The following is a 24,381-nucleotide window of genomic DNA, read 5'->3' as shown; positions in this document are numbered from 1 at the left end:
TTGGCTGGGGACAGCTAACAATTACCCCTTCTTCAGAGAGTCGCTCTCAGCTGGACAGGAACCCCCTCCTTTGGGAGTGGGGGATGCGTAGCTGGCATTCAGTGATCAACCGACTTTGTCAGTTTGCCCGAGGCTGAGGGGTTTCCCAGGACACGGGATTTTCAGTGCTAAAGCCAGGGTGGTCCTGGGCAAACCAGGATAATGGGTTACTCTCATGGATGTGCCAAAGAACCCTTTGCCTCAAGATGGGTCCAACTCTGTGGTGTAACTCGTGCCCCAAGATCGCCCTGTGGGACCAGGCCACATCCTTGCTCAGCTCCTTCCCTGCCCTGTCCTGCCTCCCTCACCCCCCTTCTCCCCTGGGTTCTTCCTCAACACATCATCAAGGGCACCCAAACCCCTGCCTCAGGCTCTGCTTCCTAGAAACCTAAACTAAGACTGGGGGCAAGACTAGAGGCAGAAGCCCTGTCAGGAGGCAGCTGCGGGGTCTGGGCAGGAGTGAACAAAGGCTGGGGTTAAAGCGCTGACAGAAGAACTGAAGTAGAAGATAAAACAGCTTCGAGAATACTCAGAGTTTTTCACCCCACCCTCCAAATCAACTCAGGCCCTGGAAGCCCTCGTTCGAGCCCACACCACCTGCGCTGCAACTGTTTATCAAGGGTCCTCTCTTCCTGGTGGGACTGTGTTCTCTTCAAGGGCAGACAACACTTCCTGTTTATTATTTCTGGGTCCCCAGGAACTGATTCTGGGCTGATAACCCAGGCAGTGTTTGCTGAGCACCTGCCTGTGTACTGTGGAGAGGTTGCCTAAGTTGAGTTAGTCCTCCGAGGCCCGTGGAGACCTTGAAGGGTGTCTTCCTATGGGTAATAGCTTCCCTGGTGATTGAAAGAAAGACAAAAAGACAGCCTAAGAAACCACTACGACTCCTCAACACACTGGGTGGGCTGCAGTTCCCCAAGGCCTCCCCTTGGCTCAGAGTCTGGGTCCCCAGTCACCCAGCTCATGCCCAGCACCAACCGCAAGTGTGCTAGCTGAGACTGGTGTTTGTGGTGCTATGTTCCAGGCCTCCACTGCAGGAGTGCTGGCTGCTAGTGACGCACACATGTCCCCTTTTCTGGAGAAGCGCCCTCAGCCGACAGGAGCCGGCCCACCCTGGAGGTTACCCCGCAGTGGCTGGTCCACAGCCAGTCAGTGGGCTGATTAAAGCAAGGGGGCACCTCTGTGGTGTGTTTATGCTCCAGAGGCCCCCATGGGTCAGGCCTAGGCTAGACTTTGCCGGAGACTCTGAACTTGCCCTGCCCCTTCCTCTTTCCTCTCCAGCTTCCCTTGCTGTCTTACAAGTTTCTCTGGGAGCACTCCCTTGATACACCACGTACGAGGGAATCCTTGTCTCAGGCTCTGCTTCTAAGGAACCCAGCCTAAGATCGCAGCAAGGTACCTTGTATCCGAGGGGCGTCCTTCTCTCCTGGCTCTTCATCTGAGTCTGCAGATATAGGCCTTTAGGAGCCCAGGGGTTGGAGGGGGCAGTGCTGGGAGCAAAGAGTGTGTCCTGCCAGCACCGTGCATGCAGGAATGGCACCATGCATGTGCCTGCTTTGGCACTCACAAGGACTTGTCAATCCCCAAGGGCACAGTTCTCAGAGCACTGAAGTCCCTGGTGTTTTTGCATCCTCAGGCCTGTGGCCACTTGGTTCCTTCATGATGTTACTTTTAGAAAATGGCAGCTATGGTTTTGACAACTAAAACGTCTCTGGACACTGGTAAATGGCCCTGTGGGACAGTCACCCCCAGTTGAGAACCACAGGCCTAGAACATGTCAAGATCTTCTTTCCCCTCCAGACTCTGCATGGTTCTTTCCCTCTTCCTGGGATAATATTCCTCCTGCCCTTCCCTTGGCTGGCTCTTTCTCATCCTTCACTGTCTGCTTAAATGCCTCCTCCTCCTGGAGGTCCTCTCTGATCACCCCATCCTCCTGTGAATTTCTGTCTCCCCAGCTTGGCATGTTTCCTCTGTGGATTTTATTACCATATGTCATTATTCTATTTGTCTGGCGAATTCTATTTGTCCCTCCTGCTAGAGGCGGGGGTCCTTTGGAGCAGGGTCCACGTCTAAGCTGATTGCTGATACTCTCACTGGTGCCCAGTGCAGGGTGGGTACAGAGCAGCCCCTTGGTCGCTGCCATGTCCTGAATGAACAAACAAGCCGGCCTGCCTGGGGGGCAGGCTGCACGCAGCCGCAGGGAAGCTTACCTTCTGGACCGTGAAGGTGCGGATGATGTACTCTGCCAGGGGCTCTGTTTCGATCAGGGTGACTTTAATGTCTCCATAGACCTCCATGTCATCCGGCCAGTATCGCACACACTTCACCTGCGGGAAAGGACAGGGCCAGTACGAGTGAGTGGGTGGTTGAGCGTGTGCGGCCCTCTCATCTGGCTTCCCGTCCAAATAAACTCGAGGGTGACCTTGGTGGACTTTCAGTCAAGGCGTTCTCAGCTGGCCGGGGAGGGCAAGATACACAGGGACCAGCTCACTCCTAGAGGAACTGGAGCCGCGGGGGATAATTGTGGTACCTTCTTTGGCAGAGCTCCTGGTACTTTTCAAATCCATTACCACACTAAGAGATCAACTAGATCTGGGTGAGATAGGCAGGTGGCGATCTCCCCATTGTACAGATGAACATCATACTCAGGTCGGGAGGTTTGGTGACTTGTCCAAGGTCACGTGGCCAGTTTTCTACCTTTGGCTGACTCCTCTTTTTCTGCGATAGGCTGGGGGCAGCTGAGTAGCACCAGCAGAGCAGAGATGAGAATAAAAGGTGGGAATAGTGAGGAGGTGGAAGCAGACATGGCTGGGAGAGGGTCATTAATATCACGAGGGGGCTGGAAGGAGAAAGGCTCGTTGTTGGGAAAAGGAAGGAAGGTGCTGGGCTCAAAAGGAAGACGTTTGCAACTGCTCTCTGCCCCAGGGGTGGGTGCAGAGGCCATGAACAAGCCACTCCCACACCTGGTTCTGAGTCACATGCCGCAGGAGGAAAAAGAGATCATCGTTTTCCCCGTAAAAGAACAAAAGTATTACCATTCCGGGGGACGCCGAGCGGCTTAGAGTGGCATTTCCCACAGTGTGTCCCGCTGGGTGCTGATAGGTGTTAGGTAAAAAACAAGAAACAAAAACAAACAAAAAAAGGTTTTGTGGTCAAATGAGTTTGGGAAATGCTGGATCAAACAAAGTTAAATAGGCCACTTTGCTACAGGACTGCTCAGCTCGTTCACGTGCTAACGCTAATGTGCTTTTCGACTCTCTGAAAGGGGCAAAGAGTACACAGCATTTCCCAAACCTATTTAACCATGGAACCCCCTGTTCGCTAAGCATCATGCAGACTAGCATCCCATGGAACCCACTTAGGGAAATGCTGATTTAGTGCAACAGGGTTTGGAGGCAAACGGATGCATTGCTTCGTTCTAACGCTCTGTAGCTGAGTAGCTTCCAGAAAGTACTGAAACCTCTCTGAGCCTCAGCTTCCTATGAATAATGATAGCTAACACTTACTAACGGCTTACAGTGTCTTGCTCTGCTCACTAAGTGTTCTACAACTACTTTACATGGATTACTTTAATTATTACTTATCACCACACCCTGATGACGTAGATATTATTATTAGCCCCATTTTACAGATGAGGAATCAGAAGCACAGGGAGGCTAAGAAAATTGCCCAAGGTCAACTGTCAGTAAGGGATGGAGCCAGGATGCAAAGCCAGGCCATCTGAATAATTACCAGGAACATCGCCTTGTACAACTGCTGTGAGATAAAGTGAAGTAACGCATAAGGCACAACAGCGTCTGGCACAGCACTTTGCTCCTAGCAGGAGTTTCAGGAAGAAATGGCTCTCCTGTCCCCTCTCCCAATTCGAATTAGATTCACAATCAAGGGAATCTGTCTCCAGTGGGGGGGACATGTTACAGAACAGGCTAGATTGTACCTCTGAATTCTTAAATCCTGGGCTGGACATTTTGTCCACAGTAGCTGCTCCCTGGGCCTGAGCACCTGGGGCGCAGTCTTGAGTAGGGGGACCATGACCACTAGAACGAGGGTCAGGAGTCAGAGATCGTGGCCAGGTGACTTCAGGGTATTCACCCCACTCCTTTGGATCTGTTTCCTCATCTGTAAAACTGGGCAATGGACTAAATAAGAGTGGGCTCAAGGACAAAGTCTCTTCTGGCCCTAAATTCCTATTAGGCCACGAGATGTCCAAAGCCCTTTGCTGAATCCTGACTGACAGCCCAGATTCTCCCCCTTCCCATTATCTTGGAGGCCAGGACTCTTTATTTTAATGGATTATCTGGTTCTTGCCAGAACAAAAACTTACCTGCCCTGTCTTTAGTTAGCTCATGTGATAAGTAGAGAGGCCCTCTGGAGTCCAGTGTCCAGTGCACCCTGCCTTTAAACCCAGCACCCACCCACCCACATGCCACAGTTTACCAAGTAGGTGAAAGCAAAAGCTGGGAAGAGCAGTCTCATTTCTAAGCCCTAGGAGTAGCTAAGGAGCACACAGGAGAGAGTCGAGACAGAGCAGAGTGACAGACCAAGGTCTGAACCCTGAGGAATGTCAAGGTTTCGAGGAACAAAGGGCCAGATGCTGCTGAGAGGTTGAGAATGAGAAGAGAGAAATGGCTATTGGATTTGTCAGCATGAAGGATGCCGGGGATACTGACGAATCACTGTGGGTGGGATGGAGGGAGCAGCTACATTGCAGTGGGTGGAAGAGAACGGAGTGAAGAAGCGGAGCCTGTGTGTGAGATTTCAGAGTTTGGCAGAAAAGCAGGGACAGGAGAAGCAGTTTTGTTTGCCTGCTTTAGATTTTTAAGGGGGAAGGTACTCAGGATGTTTGTATGCGGAGGGAAATAATCTAGCAATGGGAAAGAGAATTACTTTCCAAGTGAGAGGGGGAGAATGAGAAATTCTTGAGCGGAATCTGTGATTCAAGGCACTAGGAATTGCCTTTGAAAGGGCAAGAGTCACTTCTCCTATCACATTAGGCTGCATCATAAGAAACAGCTGATATTCTACCATTTGGGGTCAACAAAAACAGCCATGTCTTATGGTTCAGCCTGATAATAGAGGGGAAGAATGAGAAGATGGTTGTAGACACAAGTAGAATGCAGCTTGGCGGTGTGAAGATGAGCATTCACGTCTGATGGCTGTAATTCCCTCAAAGTCTATGAGATGACATCATCAGCGGAGAGTGAGGGTGGAGAAAGGGGTGAGAGGGTTTTGAAGGGAAAAGATGTCCTTCGACTACGAACAGGAGGGAGGATTTCTCCCTCGTAGGGTGCCGTGAGGGTGAAATGTGGAACGGGAGGCACTTGGCACAGAGAGGTGCTGGGGAGTGGAACGCCAGCCAGCAAACTCCATCCAGGTACCCACAGGAGGGGCTTACCCTGCCCACTTCCACGAGGTTTGTGACCATGACGATGCTGGCCGAGTTCTCCTGCCAGATCATTCTCCAGAAGTCCTTTACGGTCTCCTGCATGGGACCTGCCAACAGAGAAGGTGTCAGGGTCAGACTGCAATTGCAAGCAAGCAGACAAGAGGCTTGTCCCTCCTGGCTGGTCAGTCAAGGCTCCGGATGGGTGAGCAAGAGTGAGGTCAGCGGTTTCTATTGGGACACAAGTAGCGGAGACTGGGGACTGAAGCGTGTGAGGTCAGAGTGTGCACGAGAAAAGCCACACTCCAGCTAGCAGGGTCTGCAGCGTCCCCTGGAAATGCCCGCAGCTTCTCCTCTTCGTCGTCCTCCTGCTCAGACCCTTTCCACCAGCCCCACTTTCCCGCCAACCCATCACCGTATATTAGGGGTTAATGACATAGCTTAAGGGAGTTTTCAAAAATTGGGCTCCAGAACCTCAGTGAGATACGGGAAGGAAATTGGGGTGGGGGTGGGGTGGCAGGGCAGAGGAGCTGCCAGGAGTCAGATGCTGACAGCACAAACAGAAGATGCCCGATCCTGAGCTTGACAAATGCATTTGTCTGGAGCCTGGACAGAAAGGAGGGAAAAAAACAGACAAGAAATGGGAGATAGAATCTGAGAGTCCAAAGCAATTTCCTTGGAAATTTCTCTTTCAATGTCCTGGGCCTTCATCATTTTTAAAATTACAAGAGTAATAAGTGTATCTGATACAAAATTTTGAACGCCATTTTTTCTGTATAAATATATATATGTGTATATATATTGTATTTGCTATAATAAGCGTTATATCTATTATACGTATTTTCCCATGCCCTTAAAAACTCTTACCTGCCATGACATTTTTCATAGCTGCATAATTTTCCATAATATGGAAGTGTCACACTTTAACCAATCTACCAATTGATGGGCATTTAAGATTTTTCACTTTTTTTCCTATTAGATAACACTGTGAAGGGTATCCTATTATATGCATCACCGTCCACATATGTAATCATCCACAGGATTTCCTCCCAGCACAGTTTGAGAGGTATAGTCATTTTTAAGTCTTCTGGTAACATCCTGGTAAGTTGCTTTCTAGAAGCGTCAGCTGCCTTTCTCCCGTGCACACACCCATCGAGGAGATAAGGCACCAAGAGCTCCAGTTCCGGATGGTGGATATTGATGGCACATATGCCTGAGGCTGATGCTCTTGGTCCAGGGCCCACCTCTCTTGACCACTTCCTAGTGACACCACCTTCCTCTCTCCCTTACGTCCCTCCCCCCATAGCTGAACTTGGCACCTCCTTCCTTCCCAAACAAATGAACAATCTCGAGACCTCGGGAGGCTCTCCAGCCCTGCTCCTATGTGACTTCTTGGCTGGTAGAAGCTCATTCCTCTCCTCCAGTGTAAGGCAAGGGCCCTTGAGAGGAAAAGGAGGGCACTTACCTTGAGTAGCAATGTAGTGCCGAGGTCGATGGTACCCCTGGATGACAAAAGAAAAGTACAGTGAAGCTTACAAACAGCACAGTACTAATAATTATCCTTTCCAAGGCTCGGTCTCTTCGTAAGCAAAATGAAACTAGCATTAGACATTTCCCAGAGAAGTGGCAAGGATTAAATAAGACAATGCATGTAAAATGCTTAGTCCATCACTAAATGTTAGCTATTATCATGGTTCCTTGTGAGGGGCCCGTACAGCCTTGCCTTGGAGCCACGGACTGCCAGCAAAAATCAGATGGCCATCAGTTATGGCTATGCGCCCAGAGAAAGGTGGAGAAGGAATTTTCAGGTTTCTGTGGGATATCAACCACCACCAAGTCTTTCCCGAGCCGTGATTATATGCAGAACACTGTGCAAGGCCCCGTAGGGCACCTGAAAGAAGAAAACAATCACCTTGCTGGCTCCTTGCATCAGTAACTATTAGAAAGAGATGCCACACTGCCTCTCTGTGCTACATGGCTGGGCTTGGAACTGAAGTTCCTTTCATTGGGGGGGGGGGGGGACCCCAGGTAGGTGTGCCCTAGAGACTGATAAAGCCACTTTCAGATTCAGAGATCAGTTTCTGATTTCCCTGTACATTTCAGAGTCTTCAGCAGGCCCTGCTGGGCTCTGATGTGTGGTTACTCTGGTGCCCCATAATCCTAATCATTGGGGAATGGTTGAGGACAACCTTCTCTTTTGTCTGGGCACGTCCTACATGGAGGGTCCCCTTTCTTGTTACAGAGAGGAAGTATATCATATTGGGTAGAAGTTCAAGTTTTGGAGACAGATCTGCACTTAGTACATAACATTGAATGTAATTAGTATTTATTGAATGAGTAAATACATGAATGAAAGGATAAATTAAAAAAATATATAGATGCCAATTATGGAGCCTGTTGGTGGAGAGGGTATTGGAAAGTCCTGAAACTCCACTTTCTTTTATAGTTAACAATCTCAGGAGAAAACAAACCCGAAAGTCTGATGAACACCTATTTTTGTCTTAAACGTTGCTGATGAGTCTTTGTGTTCTGCTGAGGAGGATAAGCTGCCTCAAGATCCTCTTCTTTAGGAAATCAACGAGAATAGTCATCTGCATGGTTCATGGAGAAACAGACGTGGTGTCTCAGAAGTTCTGGATCCACTTTCTGATTCAAAGATTCATTTCTGAGCCCCCTGTACATCTCTCTACCTCAGACTTCCACTTGCTCCATAAATATTTAGTAGGTACTTTGTAATAATTACCTGGCATACTCTAGTAACACCTGGGTTGACTGTCAATAACAACCCAAGGCCAGTGTCATGGGTACAACTGTTGGATTAACCACCAGAAATCAACAGCCCCACCTAAACTCTTTGTTTGAGTGGTCCTGTCTTCTTAGTGAGGTTGTCAGCTTCTTGAGGACAAACACTGCCTCCTAAGTTTTAAAACATTTTCTGTGGAGCCTGGCACTGTGGGAAACTCAGAGCAAATGCCCAATAAACAAGCTGTTGAGAGACCAACCAGAAAGGCACCATATAATTATTAAAGAAATGCAAATCAAAACCACAATGGGGTACCACCTCACACTGGTCAGAATGGCCATCATTCAAAAGTCTCCAAATAACATGCTGGCGAGGGTGTGGAGAAAAGGGAACCCTCCTACACTGTTAGTGGGAATGTAAATTGGTGCAGCCACTGTGGAAAACAGTATGGAGGTTCCTCAAAAAAACTAGAGTTGCCATATGATCCAGCAATCCCACTCTTGGGCATATATCTGGACAAAATTATAATTCAAAGAGATACATGCACCCCTATGTTCACAGCAGCACTATTCACAATAGCCAAGACATGGAAACAATCTAAATGTCCATTGACAGATGAATGGATAAAGAAGATGTGGTACATATATACAATGGAATACTACTTGGCCATAAAAAGAATGAAATAATGCCATTTGCAGCGACATGGATGGACCTGGAGATTATCATACTGAGTGAAGTAAGTCAGAAAGAGAAAGACAAATACCATATGATATCACTTATATGTGGAATCTAAAATATGACACAAATGAACTTATCTATGAAACAGAAACAGACTCACAGACATAGAGAACAGACTTGTGGTTGCCAAGGGGGAGAGGGGGTGGGGAGGGACGGATTGGGAGTTTGGGATTACCAGATGCAAACTAGTATATATAGAAACAACAAGGTCCTACTGTATAGCACACGGAACTATATTCAATATCCTGTGATAAACTATAATGGAAAAGAATATGACAAAGAATGTATATATATGTGTGTATAACTGAATCATTATGCTGTTCAGCAGAAATTAACACAACATTGTAAACCAACTACATTTCAACAAAATAAATTAAAAAAAAAAAAAGAAAGGCAGCATAGCATGGTGGTTTTATGCACAGACTCTGAATTTAAACTGCCCGGGTGTGAATCCTGGCTCTGTCCCTTTTAGGCTGTGTGGTCTGGGGCAGGTTACTTAACCTCTTTGTGCCTCAATTAATTTTTGCTGTTAAATGGGGATAACAGCATTTATATTACAGCCTTGCTGTTAGGGTTGTGAGTTAATATATGACAGTTACTATGTATCAGGCACTAGTCTAGGATTTAACATATATGTCTTTGCTATTATTATTATTTTTTTGTGTATCTGGAAAGCATTCATTGAGTGCCTACCATGATTAAAAGTCTGTTTTGGCCATCAGGGAGATCCTGAGATGGGAAGCCCTTTGCTTTCCTGCTCTGCCTATAAATGTAGTAACTGAGCCCTTCTCTGAGCCGTGAGAGGTAGGAAGGAAGATGAGAGGCACAAAGAGCTCTCTGTTCCTTTGAGTTAAGACGGACAGTGCTTCCCAGGCTCACAGGAAGAATGAGACTATGCGAGTCTTCTTGAGTAGGCTTGGGAATAGAAAATAGTACCCTACAGTGTGGAAAGATGCGGTCTCTCAAGTCCATCCTCTTCTGTCATCCCCACATCATTCCTTCTTACAGCCCTCATCCTCCCTGATCTGGGCCAAGGCAATAGCCTCATGCTGGCCTCCCTGCCTCCAGTCCAGTCCCAGAGCCCATCCACTTCCTGCCAGAGTGAACTCCCCAGTGTACATCTGATTATGTTGTTTCCCCGCTTAAAAGCCTGCAGTGGCCTCCCCGTTGCCTGGACAATAATGTCCAAATGCCTTAGCTTGGGACTAAGCTCCTGTCTCCAGCCTCATCTCCAGCCTCATTTCCAGCTGTCCCTCTCCAGGCCCTTCCATGTACCCTATGCCCCAGCTTCCCACACTGCACTTCAAATGAGCCCTCCTTCCTCCTAAGCCCTGCAGGGCTTGGTAGATGCCCAACTAACACCCTTACAATGTATGTTGCAATAAGTTTTCTTTTTTTTTTTTTTTAATACTTTCTCCTTCTGGGCCATGGGACAGGCCACCCAGAGCTGGGTATAGTTTTCAGCAGAGACTGGTCGGTGGCATACATACATGAATATGTCTTTGAGGTGAGGTTGGGGCATTCCCTTAAGGCCTTAATTGGCAGACAAAAGGCAAAAGACAAAATGCATGGGATTTGGAAGATTCTAACACACTTCAACGTCAACAGGATGAAATTCTGAGCAAGAAATTCACATTTCAACTGTGGGAGTTAGATGACTTGGTTTCACTATTTTGTTCATTCGTTTGCTCACTCAGTCCTTCAATATTCACTTGACAGGTATTAACTAAGCATCTACTACTCTGTACAAGGCACTGGAAGTACAAAAGTGGACCTGATGGATGTGGGCTCAGATTCTGAGCAGCTTGTAGACATCAACAAACTGGGATAAGGGCCACCAAGAGGAAGATGTGCAAGGAGGCCAGAGAAGTGTTCTCTGAGGTCACTGCAGTTGAACTGGTCTCTTAAGCCTAGTTTGGGCATCTCAACATCCCTGTTATTCCCATTCCATCCCTTCAGCAACATTCTCAGTTTTCCTACCACCCTCCCCATAGCTCACTGGCTGTCTTGCTCTTCTTCAGAAGCAGCCATCACGTTTCCACCTATAGGCCTTAGCACTGGCCCCTACCCGTGCCTGCTGTGTCTGTCCCCACATAACCGAGTGGTTTGCTCTCCCCTTCCATCCAGGCTTCTGCTGGGACGGCAGTCACCTCCACAGACAGCCCTTACCTGCCCACCCTGACATCCTTGGTTTTTTTTTTTGCTTTCTCTGGTTTACTTTTCTTCAGGGCACTCACCACCAAAGTCTTTATTTACATGCTTATCGTCTGTTTTCCCAGTCGAATGAGAGCTCCAGCAGGGCAGGGCTGTGATGGGCTTGCTCACGGCTGTGTCCCCAGCATGGAGAAGTCTGCCTGGGCAGTCAGCGCTGATAAATGCACACAGAATGAACGCGTGCATGCTGCGCTCCTGTCCACACGTGGCAGCCAAGTCAAGAGACCCTCTCTGGCCTCCAGGAAGCCACGCAGTCCCCAAGAGAAAGCATTCTAACCACCTGACTCTTCAGCAATGGAGATGAAAGGAGACGTACTGCTCAGTTGGGGCTGCTCTGGGGATGTCCCAAGAGCTGGTACAGAAAACTTCCTAACCTTAAAAGAACTTTGAGTTCACTTAAGTCCCACCTACAGCACGCACATGGCCTGCAAACCGGCACTGGGCCTGCCTCCATCCGCCTGGGAGCAACGGGAAAGAGCTTTGCATCCAACATGCATTTATCTCACTCCGCGCTCCATGCATCTGTTACTTACTGGGGACCCAGAGACGATATTTATTTCCGGACTGGTAATTTATAACAGATTCAAGTGGCCAATACATTCTCGGGTGTGCAAACAAACGTGCCGGAGGGATGGTTCAGACAGGAGGAGAACCACGGCCTCTGGAGGCCTAGACAGGGCTGGCCCCATCTAGCTCATTATCCAAATGGAGTCGTTGTAATGAATCGTCAAGATCCAATTGTGGATAAATGATTCTAGCATGGGCAGTTAGCCCTCTGGAGTGCAGGGAGGATTTTGGCTGGGTGGAAACCAGGGCCACGGGGTGAGCCGTAGACAGCTACCTAGGGTGTGTCTGCCAGGAACCCCCATAGAGACCCTGGGAATGTTGACTTTGCTGGAGTGTACAGGGCTCACGCCTGATGTGACTCCCCTCCCCTCCACCCCGCACTGCCCACGCTGTGCTAAAAGGAGCTCAGGCTCGGTGTCTTCTCTGCCCCTCCATTGACTCTCTATTCCCTTCCCTGCTCTGCTCGTGCCCTGGGAGGCTGACCTGTATGGACGACACCATGGGCTTCCACGCCCTCCAGCTGCTAGTTGGGTTTGGTCATATGGACGACACCATGGGCTTCCACGCCCTCCAGCTGCTAGTTGGGTTTGGTCAATGCGGAGCAGAAGCAGGAGCTCAGAGGCCACTGGGAGGTTGGGGTGCATGTTCTTTTGGGTCTCTCCCTATCAGGTCACCATGGCTTGGCCTCGACTTTCCATCAAAGGCTACAGCGCCAATCAGGCGGCCCCCTCCTTACAGCTACTCTCCCTGCTCTCAGGAGCTTGAGAGCTTCCTGCTGATTCTAGCCTGGGGATACTGAACTCCTGCCACTTTGCCTCCCCCTTTAGTTTCCTTTAATCCTGTTCCTACTCTTATTAAATTCCCTTTGAGTGACCCTCTGTCTCCCAATGGGACCCTGACAGATAGACACTTCACATCAGTTGTCACATTCTGGCGGGTTGGCATTATCCCATTTTACAGACATCAGAATGGGTAAATAATTTACCTAAGATCATAAAGCTAGTGAGCAGAAAGGCCTGGGTTCAATGTGGCCTCTATAAGGACTGAATTCATGTCACGACTTTGGTCTCGTGAGCCCTTGACTCTAACCACAGCACAGAGTCCAGTATCACTTATTAAGACAGCATCTAGCAGAGACTGTTTCGCCTGTCTGCACAATCTACTTCCTAGAGAGAGGGAGAAGGTGGGCAGAGAACTGGATTCTAGCTGTGTGACCTTGAGCAAGCCTCTTAACCTCCACCCCTGGCCTCTTATCCTTAAAGGCTCTCAGAATGCATTGTGATGATAAGAACCTGGTAGAAACGGGTGCTGTTATTAGTACTGGTGTTGCAGAGATTCACTTGCATTTAAAGCAGTTTCCTTTGTTGCCTATAAAATACCAAAGTGCATCTTGGCTCTGACCGCAGTCACATCCTCACTCAACTTGGGATTGTCTATCCAGGAAAATGCATTTTGCCGGAGATTAGTACTCAGGCAATGAATGCCAGATATGGCAACTTGGGCCAGCAGACCCCTCATGGGCATGGCTGTCAGCGCTGCCACATCCACTCAGCCAGAGTCAAAGTCAAGGAGAAATGGAAGGAACCAACTCAGTTTGGTTCAGCACGTGCTGCCCGAGTCCCCACTGTGTGCTGCGTGCAAGGTGGTGTCTTTTGAGTCGGTGAGAGGAGCAGGACGAAGAGCCCTGGCCTGGGAGTCATTCGGGTCTGGTTTCTAGCCTGCTTCTGCCACTGACCAGATGCCCACGCCCACGCCCAAGCTTTGCAATCTCTTTAAACCTCAGCTTCCTTATCTGGAAAATGGGGGTGGTCATCTACCCTAAAGGGCTATGGGGAGGTCTCAATAAACAGATTCATTTAAAACCACCCCTCACAGGGCCCAAGAGTGACTCATTTAGAGCCCTGGGCTGTTGTCATTGCATTACCGCCGTTATTAAAGCCAGCAGGGCATGGTTGGGGAGGCACCGACGATGCAGACTCCTGCTGTCCCCTCCCTCACATCCTGGAGAAGTTTCATAACCTTGAGAGCCCCAGTTCACTCATCTGGAAATGGGCAGTAATGGCATTTACTTTGTGAGTTGTGATACTAGTTAAGGCAATGTTGGTACACTAGAGGTGATCAATAATTCTTAAGCTACCATTGGTCCTTCTTGCCTGACTACCATTGGCTGACTCTCACTCATTGGCTAAAGCAGCACTGTGTCACCTCCTCCAGGAAGGCTTCACTGACCACCCCACTCCCACCTTGAGGCTTTGATTTTCCTTTACGTTCCCATGGCCCCTGCTCTTCGAGGGTCTCTTTTCTTATCTGACTCCCTCATCAGACTTGAGTCCCTTTTAAGGTCTGTGTTTCCAGTGCACAGTGGAGGATCTGCTGTGTGTGAGAAATGAATACTAGATGCATGAGGGAAAGGCTGAAGGCATGATGGGTGAATGCTGAGTGCTTTCTCCAGGTTGGAGACAGGCTGCTCAGAACTGGCCATCTCCTTGTGAACTTCCTTGTTAGCCAGAGTCCAGGCGGAGAACCACTCCAGGTGTTTCAGACAGAGGGAATTCAGTACAGGAAGCTGGTTATACAGGTGATGGAGGAGCTGAGTTGCAAAACGGAACAGTGAGGCCAGCCAGAGATCAGCAATAGTGAGAGGATGTGGTCACCCCTAGAACCAGCAGATAACGGGAGACAGAGAAGCCACCAGAGCCCAGGAGCTGGGGCCACCTTGTCGAGGCTGGATCACTCTGGTGGTCCTGCTTGATGGAGCCACAGATGGGATGCAGACACTGCTGGAGCTGCCATCCCAGGAAACACGAGAGGCAGATAAATACGATGGCTTCTCCCTTCCCATCACCTGCCAATCTCCCATCGCACCTTCCTTAAAGGGTCAGCTCACTCTCCTCCCTGCACACACGCACACACACGCACATACACACACACACACAAAGATGCACAAGCACACACACACAAAGATGCATGTGCACACACGCACATACACACACGCACATGCACATGCAAACACGCACACACACACAAACACACACACATGCACACACACACATACACACATGCACACACACACAGATGCAAATGCACACACGCACATATGCATACCAGCAACACAAAGCAGAACAGGGAAGGACAAGGAATAGATCTGAGGGCAAACAGGCAAATGCCTAACACAAGGCGCAATACACAATGGGGAATTCAAAAGCATGCCACAGTGCCTTATAGCTTGTCTATAAAAACACTTGGGAGTCAGAGGCACCAAGGTGGATCTCTGAACCTTTCGTCAAGGTTCTTGGACTCCTAGCTGAGGTCCTCAGAAGCCTGGCTTGCATCGGTCATTCTGGGATGTCTCTCTGGTCCCAGTGACCATGCTTCCCTTTTACAAACTCTCTTACTTCCATGTACGCCCGTCTTGGCTCCTGTTGTATTTAGTTCCTTCCTCCATATTCCCTGGAACACTGAAGCAGCCCCCTTTTCTAACTGGGGGTCTTATTCCCAGACCCTCTTCCCTCTCATCTATCTTACCCTGGATAATAGATAAATCATCCCAAAGCTCAGCTCTGAACCGGTCACCTCCTTGATCAAAAACTTTCCATAGCTTTCTCTTGCCTACAAAATAAAGTCTGACTTCCTATGTTTGATCACAAAGCATCAGTGATCTAGCTCCAACCTTATTTTCCACTATTCCCATTATAGAGTCTCTGCTCCCCTCAAACTGAGCTGCTACATACCCTCTGCTACATCTCAGCTTGTGCTTTTCTTTGGCCAGAGGCCCATCTTCCCCCTCTTTGATTTTAAATTCTACCTGTGCTTGAAGCTTTGGTTCACATCAAACTTCGCATTCCTGATAGAAGAGTGACTTTTTCTCTCCCCCCTCTGAATCCCTGTAGCATTTTATCTGAACTCATGACACTCACCACTTTCTAGTCTGCCCTGGAATTATTGATGTGCACAGCTTATCTTCCTGCTAAGGTTTTAGAGGGTAGAGACCATGGCATTTTTAGCTTTATGGTTCCCATAGCATCCAACATACAGTAGGTATTCTGAAGTTTTGTTGCATAAATGGCTGTACCTTCAAATAAATGAATGAATGGGTAAATGGACATACATATAAAAGAATTAATGGGTGAATGAACAAAACTGGCAATCCTGGGTTCCCACAGAGCAGGCTACTCCAGCCAGCCTGAAAGTGGATGCAGCTTTAGGTGGCTAATCAGCTTGGGTTACACTACTTACAGGGAGGAGCCAGACCCTCTGGACCTGTTCTAGGAGGGCCACTGTCTGGGGGAGCGGCTGGGGGCACAGCCACAGATCTCAAGCCTACTGCAGCCAACCCCAGAACCCAGCTGCCCAGCCCCGTGGAGAGCCTCACATCAATGTAGTTGGCGTTGATGTAGTCGGAGTGTGGGTCTCCATCCAGCACCAGCAGCCTCACTCGAGAATGGTCATCTGCAGAGAGAGAGAGAGCAGAAAACAAGGGGGTGGGTGATGAGAAGGCTTCGGGTGAGCTCTGCCCTGCTTTAGAGCTACCATTTATCAATCATCATGTACCAGGCACCATGCTACTGACAGACACGCTCTCATTTAACCCCTAGCATCACCCTCGGTTATTATCCCCATTTACAGATGAGGAAATTGAGGCTTAGGGAGATTACTGTGCCTTAAAAAAGGGCCTGTATATGCTGCTTCTCTTTTTTTTCCACCCACCCTTCTGATTCCGGTTTTGTCATTACCTACCGGGGAGAGTGACCTGCTTCTTTAAATCTTAGTGATTTTGTCATTAAAATGGGGATGGAAACGCCTTCTCCAGAGGACAACGCAGGAAAGACCATATGAAAACACTCAGGAAGCGAGAAGTGTTAGATCCAAATTAATATGCCCCATTTTCATGCTTGCTTAAAACTGGCAAATTTACCTATTTTCCACAACTGCACAAATGCTTGCCTTTTGCCTCTTGGAATATTGCTGCAAATAGACTGTCGGCCACATATTGTTATCAGTACTATCATTCAAGTGAAGCTGACTAAATCATTACATTAAAAGAGATGATCAATAACTAAAAATCGTGTTACAGAGAATACCATTTCAGAAACAATCTAGGCACAAACAAGATTTGCAGGCTTTAGTCAATGGCACGCTTACTTCAAATAACACCAAATAAAAATGATTTTAAAAAACCCTATTACAGCAGAAGAATCAGGCTAATCCTTTACAATTAATTAAAGTGAGCTCCGATATGCTAGAGGACATGCAAACAGAACACCTGGGTTGGGTCTGGTGGGGGGAGGGGCTCAGCTTTCCGTCCCCGTCACTATGCACGTATCACCGCGTGTTGCTGCATCCACTGGCCAGGCCACCTTACTCTAGGGCAGGGCTAGGGCTCCCCATAAGTGGACTGGAGAACTCTGGGCACCCCCCAAGGGTTTATGGGGATCAAGGAAGTCGGGTCACCATATCCCATTAGCTTTTTCCAGAACTTTGCAGTTTACAAGGCCACCTATTACTACTAACTGGAACCCCCATGAACAGGGACATTAGGTGTTTTGCTCCTTGTTCTATCCTCTGCACGCACCTGTGACAGGTACTCAATAAGTACTCGGTGAGTATATGAATGGATTATCTCTTTGGACTCTCACAGTGACCCTTGGAGAGAAGTAAGACGGATGCTGTTAACCTTTGTTACAAATGAGGAAACTGAGGCTCCCAAGGATTGACTGGCCACATGGCCAGTGGATGGTGGAGCTTGGAAGAGTGGGGTTCTCTTAACTCTGAGCTCAGACACTCCTGATTCCCCAGAGGGGTCTAAGCAGGATAGTAGAAAGTACTTCAAGGGTACAAAGCAGAGGGAATTAATGACAGAGAAGTGGTTACCTGGGTGATGGAAGAGTTGAGAGGCTAAAGGGAGGAGGGAGAAGTAACTCAGAGATAAACATCAACAAGGAGACACTGCCTCCCCAGGGTCGGTGGGACAGAGGGAGGAAGCCAGGGCACCAGAGCGCAGGGGTTGAGGGCCACCTGTGGAAGCTGGAGCTGCAGTGGGCCTCTCTGGTGGGAGCTGGAGAAGAGGAGGAGACTCCCTCACTGTTCAAGAAGGTGCCTCTGATTGGGACAGAGAGGGAGAAATACCCCGGCTTCTTCCTTTCTCCCACCTTCCAATCTCCAACCAGTGCATGTCATTGGCCAAACAGCAGCCAGCTGACAAGAGAGGCTGAGAAATGCAGCCTGCAAGGGTCAGATCCCTATGATGGAAAGTTGAGCAGAAGAAGGCAAGGAATGGGACCAAGGATGGACAAGCAGGCCGGGGCTGGACAGGACACCACCCCACGTCCATTCATTCATTAACTAATTAATCAATTCAAAAATAGCTAAGTGAGCATCTGCCATGCGGCAGACACTGTGCTAGATACTGAGCTACACTGGATGCCATGTTTCTTACTCATCATGGGGAAGAGTTTCCATGGAATCAACCAGAGGGAGTGGGGGGGAGGTCTAAGTGATCCCTTTGGGTGGGTGGCGGAGTGGGGTGTGAAGTGGGGAAGGAGTCTGAAGCTAATCTTTATGGAGTTGATGGTAGATACCAGAGGCTTCACATACATTATCTCACTCAATCATTTATTCCTCCAAATTGCTCCATAGATTATTATACTAATGATGTAGTATTTTTATTCTTCCCATTTCACAGATGAAGAAACTGGGGCTCAGAGAGATTAAGCAAGTTTCCAACATTACACAGCCTATAAGTGGCTGGGATTCTATCTTAGGACTGTCTGACCCTGAATCCCTGTTCTGTTCACACGATGTGCTGTCCCTCCTGGACTTCTAGCATCTCGCAGGTACTGCAGTCTGTGCAAGTGTCTGGTCCCCAGCTCCTGCAGTGGGACGTCCTGGGGGATATCCACCCAGCAGGCTTTCAGACAAGACCCAGCACCTGACTCTGAGCTCAGACTGTTAAGCCCTGTTACCAGCGGTTACCGAAACTGTAAGGCTCAAAAAAGTGAAAAATGCATAATGTGTTTTCACTCATTGGTCTCACTAATGACTTATCGATTAAAAAAATCTCCTTTATTTATTGAGTTATGCCTGCCCTTGAGGTCTAAAGCACTGGAAACAGAGATTCTGGTGTAAAACATTGAAAGGGAATTTTCATTATTATAAAATGAAATTGAAAGTCTGAAAGCAAATATGATTAAAAAGAAAAAGAAAAGAAACAAACTTATTTCTTTTAGTTAAATGTTCTTAAAGATGAGAGGTGCCTCTAACCACCAGATGATGGCGTTTGTCAATATCACCTCTTTATTCATTTATTAAGAACATATTCACTGAGCACCTACTACACACAGGCTTGTTGAAGGGACTTGGAAAGTATTTTCCAAGTGCTTAGGGAGTTTGTCAATGTAGTGGGGGAGACAGACTGTACACAGAAGTGAAATTTCAAGGTCTAGAAAGTGGGGACTAGAAGGCTTTGTGAAGTGATATGTGAATGAGGAATTGAAAGTAAGGCTTGACCAATGGACAACAAGGAAGGGTCTTTCCATCAGAGAGAACAGCAAGAGTGAGAGCAGAGGTCCTGGAAAAGCAAGCATATTGGCGACCTGCAAACAGTTTCTTGTCTTGTGAACGTGGAATGGGAGGCAATTAGCAGTGGGAGAAGAGGCAGAGGAGGTAGGTGGGGGTTAGACTGAAGAGGGCTTTCTACGCCCTATTCAGGTACTTAGGTGCAAGTCACCATGCCGGGCCCTGCAGAGCATCCAAATAGAGACTATCTTCTGAGACTGTGAAAGGGTACTTTAGTACAAAATGATCAAGATTTATTCCCACATGGGCTAACCTGTGGCAAGTAGGACAGCAGACGTGGTGATGGGAGGTCTGAAGCTATGGGTCAGATCTGGGTTCAGATCTTAGCTCCATCACTTAGCAAGTCAGTTGATCTCTCTAAGCCTTGGTTTTCTTAGGAAAATGCTATAGGGCTCAATACTATATAGCTCACAGAATGTTGGGAGGATTAAATGAGAAAATGCAGGCATGAAAAGTGTGAGGACGTTAAGAGAATGAAAAGATGAGCCACAGATTGGGAGAAAAAGTTTGAAAAAAACTATCCGATAAAGGAGTTGTATTCACAGTATACAAAGACCTCTTAAAGCTCAACAATAAGAAAACAACCCAATTAAAAAATGGGCAAATGATCTGAACGGACACCTCATGAAAAAAGATATATGGATGGCAAATAAGCATATGAAAAGATGTTCAGTATCATATGTCATTAGGAACTGCAAATTAAAACAACAAAAAGATACCTCTACTCACCTACTAGAATGGCCAAAATCCAGAACCCTGACAACACCAAATGCTGGCGAGGATGTAGAGCAACAGGAATTCTCACTTATTGCTGATGGGAAAGCAAAATGGTAGAGCCACTTTGGAAGACAGTTTGGAAATTTCTTCCAAAACTAAACACACTCTTATCATATGATCCAGCAACTACTGTCTGGTATTTACCCAAATGAGCTGAAACTTATGTCCACACAAAAACCTGCACATGAATGTTTATAGCAGGTTTACTCATCATTGCCAAAACTTAAGAAAAACCAAGATGTCCTTCAATAGGTGAATAGACAAACAAGTCATGGTACAGCCATGTCTTTGGTAACATAAAGAAATGAGTTCTCAAACCACGAAAAGACATGGAGGAAACATAAACGCATACTGCTAAGTGAAAAAACCCAGCCTGAAAGGCTTCATAGTGTATGATTCCAACTCTATGACATTTTGGAGAAGGCAAAACTATGGAGGCAGTAAAAAGATCCGTGGTTGCCAGGGACTTGGGGGGAGGGATGACTAGGTAGAGCACAGGGAACTTTTAGGGCAGTGAAACTTCTGTATAATACTGTAAATGTGGATATGTGTCACTGTACATTTTAAAAATCCTACAGAACTGCACAACACAGAGTGGACTCGAAGGTAAACTATGGACTTTAGCTAGTAATAATGGATCGCAAAGCACAGGGAGATCAGCTCGGTGCTTTGTGACCAGCTAGAAGGGTGGGAGAGAGGGAGATGCAAGAGGGAAGAGATATGGGGATATATGTATATGTATAACTGATTCACTTTGTTATAAAGCAGAAACTAACACACCATTGTAAAGCAATTATACTCCAATAAAAATGTTAAGAGAAAAAACAAAACCAAACACTAAAAAAAAAAAAAAAAAAAAAGATGTGGTGTATATATATACGATGGAATATTACTCAGCCATAAAAAAGAATGAAATTTTGCCATTTGCAACAACATAGATGGACTTGGAAAGTATTATGCTAAGTGAAATAAGTCAGACAGAGAAAGACAAATACTGTATGATATCACTTATATGTGGAATCTAAAAAATACAACAAACTAGTGATTTTAACAAAAAAGAAGCAGACTCACGGATACAGAGAACAAACTAGTGGTTAGCAGTGGGGAAAGGGAAAGGGGAGGGTCATTATAGGGGTAAGGGATTAAGCGGTACAAACTGTTATGTATAAAATAAGCTACAAGGCTATAATGTACAACACAGGGAAAATAGCCAATATTTTATAATAACCATAAATGGAGTATAACCTTTAAAAACTGTGAATCATTATATTGTACACTTGTAACAACTTATATAATATTGTACATCAACTAAACTTCAATAAAAAAATGAGGTACTACCTTATAAAACAAATGGATCAATATTGGTTCACCAATTGTAACAAATGTATCACACTGATGCGAGATGTTAATAACAGGGGAACCTGAAGGGGGATGGGAGGTAGGAGTAAACAGGAACTCTCTGGACATTCCGCTCAATTTTTCTGAAACTAAAACTGCTCTTAAAAAAAGTGTGAGGCCAGTGCCTGGTATGCAGCAGGTGCTTAATAAATGGTGGTTCTGGGCTGGTAGTGAGGCAGGCAGTGAGCTGATGGCGGAGACGGTTAGAAACTTAGTGCTTCCCATTTGCCCTTCTGTACAAAATGTAAATCCATCTTTCTGCAGAGGCAAAGAGTTACTGTGTATATTCATGAAAGGGCAGAATTCAGCTATAGGTCCACCAGAAAGGCATTGCAAGGAGGAGCACTGCCCTCATGGTTTATTTATTCCTTCTGGGAGATGCTAATATTATTCTGTGTCCCCTTCTCCTTCTAACTTTATATAATTAGAAGGATAAAAAAATTGTGTTTATCCACACGCACATGGAGAAAGATGGGGCAGTGGGCGATGTAAAGGAGTTTATACAAAGTAATTTACAAGCAGCCCAGAATGTTCAGTATGCTCTATCTACATTTTGCAAGCTTGAGAAACAGCTAATCTGGTACTCCTTGTTTGATATTCAAGACGAGAGAAGAAGTCACATAGAGGAGAAACAAACCCCTCAACGGTGAGGTAAGAGGCGGTGCAGGAGCCTGGCTTCACCCGGCTCTCAGCTGAGGCAGGAGGGGGGCCAGCACTGGCTTGCACGGAGGAGGAGAGAACCAGTGGCCACCGGTAGAGAGAAGGCATAACTGCAAAGACACGGAGATCCAAAGAGCTCCCCGGAACACAACTCAAGGGGAACAGAAACATTGCCCCTCTAGAATCAATCTGTTCCTTGTAGTTTTCGAACAAAGCCCAGTGGTAGGTTGTAAAAGTTTAACAAAGAGCTCTCTGGAGGAAGAAATGGCCCTGATCTGAAACATCTGATTTCTGTGATATAAATACTCCCACCATGACTGATTTCAAGCTACCAAGGTGGTATCAACTGACTCACAATTCCTGAAAAATTTAACCATCATCTCTTGCAAGCTGGTATGAATCACTTCCAAGACATCACTGACAGAGAACAAAGCCTGATCAGACCCCACAATGCCTTGCATGATCTGGTTTGGGACCTACTTCCCAGTCCAGCCTCATGCCCCCCTCCCCACATATTACTCTGATAACCGTGCCCTTCTTTCTGTTGCTCAAATGCATGATGTCTGCTCTGACCACAGGGCCTTTGCACATGTAAAGGAACGCCCTCAACCCCATAAGGCTGGCAACATCTCACTCTTCAGCTCAATCTTCCTTCCTCAGGAAGCCTTCTATGATCTCTCCACCCCAGACTCTGATAGCTCCCTGTACTTGTCTTCAGGGCTCTTAGAGCAGTTTTATTTCTGTGACGATCTAACTAACCCATGGCTCTCCTTCACGCCCTATTTAAGAAAGGGCACCCTATTTACTAAACTCCTCTATAGTGTATGGCACATAGTAAGTGCTCAATAATTATCTGTTCAATATATGAATTCATATTTGTGTCTGAAAGGCTGAGAACCAGAAAGGAGCCGGTCCCTTGCTTTTAGCCATACAGTTGATTTTAGGTAACCTGGCCTGGGACCCAGGCTCTTTCCTCTACACGAGGCTGGCATAGTGTGCCTGGATCCTGTGCTCAAATTCTTCCTCGCCTCATAGCTGATCCCTCACCCCACCTGCAGACCCAAGACTGGCAGCCAATCATTGCCTTCAGCACGAGAGAGGGACGGGTTGGGAAGGCTCTGAAGGCAGACCTGAGGTCTGTCACTAACTCTATCACCCAGAGCAGTTGATGTATCTTCCCGAGCCTCAATTTACCCAACGACAACATCAAAATCCTCTCTACCTTTGCAGACTTGTTGCAAGGATGAAAAGCAGTTAGATATGAAGGCACCTGGTGTATTTTAAGAAATCAATGCAAATGTGTGAATTCAGTTTTATTGTAATTCTAGACCAGTGGTTTTCAAAATATAGTTCCTTGGCCAATAGCATCAGTGACATCTGGGAACTTGTTAGAAATGCAGATACTGGAGTCCCAGCCCAGACCCACTGAATCCAAAACCCTGGGGTGGGACCCAGCAATGTGTATTTTAACAAGCCCTCCAGGAGATTCTGATGCACACTCAGGTTTCAATGCACAGACCACTTGATGTTCAGTTATTTAGCATAGGGGGTGCCTTGGCTATTCAATTCGTCTTGGGAAAGACCAAAAGTTTTTACTGGAATTAGGCCGTGAGACTAGAGACTCACCTGTGCTGGGTGTAAGGAACAGAAATCTATCTTGTGGAGTGCGTAAGATGCTCCAGGCACCTTTCTAGAAGCCTATGGATGCTATACCATTTGACTCTCATCATAACCCATTTTGTGGCTGAGAAAATCAAGGCTCCAACAAGTTTAACAACTTAGAAGGTGTAAGGCTGAGAGCTTCCTTGTAGAGTAGTGGGGTCCCTACCTCTCCGGGAACCCCAAGACGCACTGCCTCCACAGCCCTCCATGCCGGTTCTGACTCTGACACTGTCCCATCCCACTGTGTGTCCCGCCCCCCATCCCTGGCCAGGGGAGAGGGCGCAGTGTCCTCCCATGCACAGCTCTTAACTCTCCAAGCAAACCGCAGCTCGTCCCCCCTCCTCCATCATCAGAGGTAACCCGATAAGTCAGTCTTCCCAAGTCACATCCGCTTAGAGCATCACTTCAGAGAGGTGGGGCGGGGAAGACAATATCATTTGGATACAGGATGTACTCTCTTCCTGTCTTCCGGGCACTGAGGAAGGTAAAGGAAAGGTGCAATTTTTCAGAGAAAAGAGATTTGACTCATTACAATGAATTGTGGAGCTGAAAAATCATTTCCTAGGAGTACTGGAAATGTTAAGGCCATCTTCTTGCACGAGTGGAGAGCGAGGAGGCAGGTAAT

At 47.2% G+C, this 24,381-nt stretch overlaps 1 protein-coding gene across 8 annotated transcripts in view; it reads right to left on the bottom strand.

Moving 5' to 3' along the window:
• Positions 1-24,381, bottom strand: part of PTPRT (protein tyrosine phosphatase receptor type T) — a 1,095,010-nt gene that overhangs the window by 37,007 nt on the left and 1,033,622 nt on the right. For 4 of the 8 annotated variants that reach the window (XM_059896616.1, XM_059896617.1, XM_059896618.1 and 1 more), the window contains 5 exons: positions 16,057-16,133; positions 6,888-6,924; positions 5,435-5,532; positions 3,075-3,134; positions 2,250-2,366 (listed from right to left, as the gene is read on the bottom strand). In XM_059896616.1, the coding sequence (XP_059752599.1) occupies positions 2,250-2,366; positions 3,075-3,134; positions 5,435-5,532; positions 6,888-6,924; positions 16,057-16,133 (389 nt within the window). The remainder of the gene's footprint in view (positions 1-2,249; positions 2,367-3,074; positions 3,135-5,434; positions 5,533-6,887; positions 6,925-16,056; positions 16,134-24,381) is intronic. The other 4 variants (XM_059896620.1, XM_059896621.1, XM_059896622.1 and 1 more) reach the window with 1 other exon arrangement.

The sequence above is a fragment of the Balaenoptera ricei genome, chromosome 15 (genome assembly GCF_028023285.1).
Source record: "Balaenoptera ricei isolate mBalRic1 chromosome 15, mBalRic1.hap2, whole genome shotgun sequence".
In the NCBI taxonomy this organism is placed as follows: domain Eukaryota; kingdom Metazoa; phylum Chordata; class Mammalia; order Artiodactyla; family Balaenopteridae; genus Balaenoptera; species Balaenoptera ricei.
The sequence above is the reverse complement of the archived record's forward strand: the minus strand, read 5'-3'. Positions and strand labels throughout refer to the sequence as shown.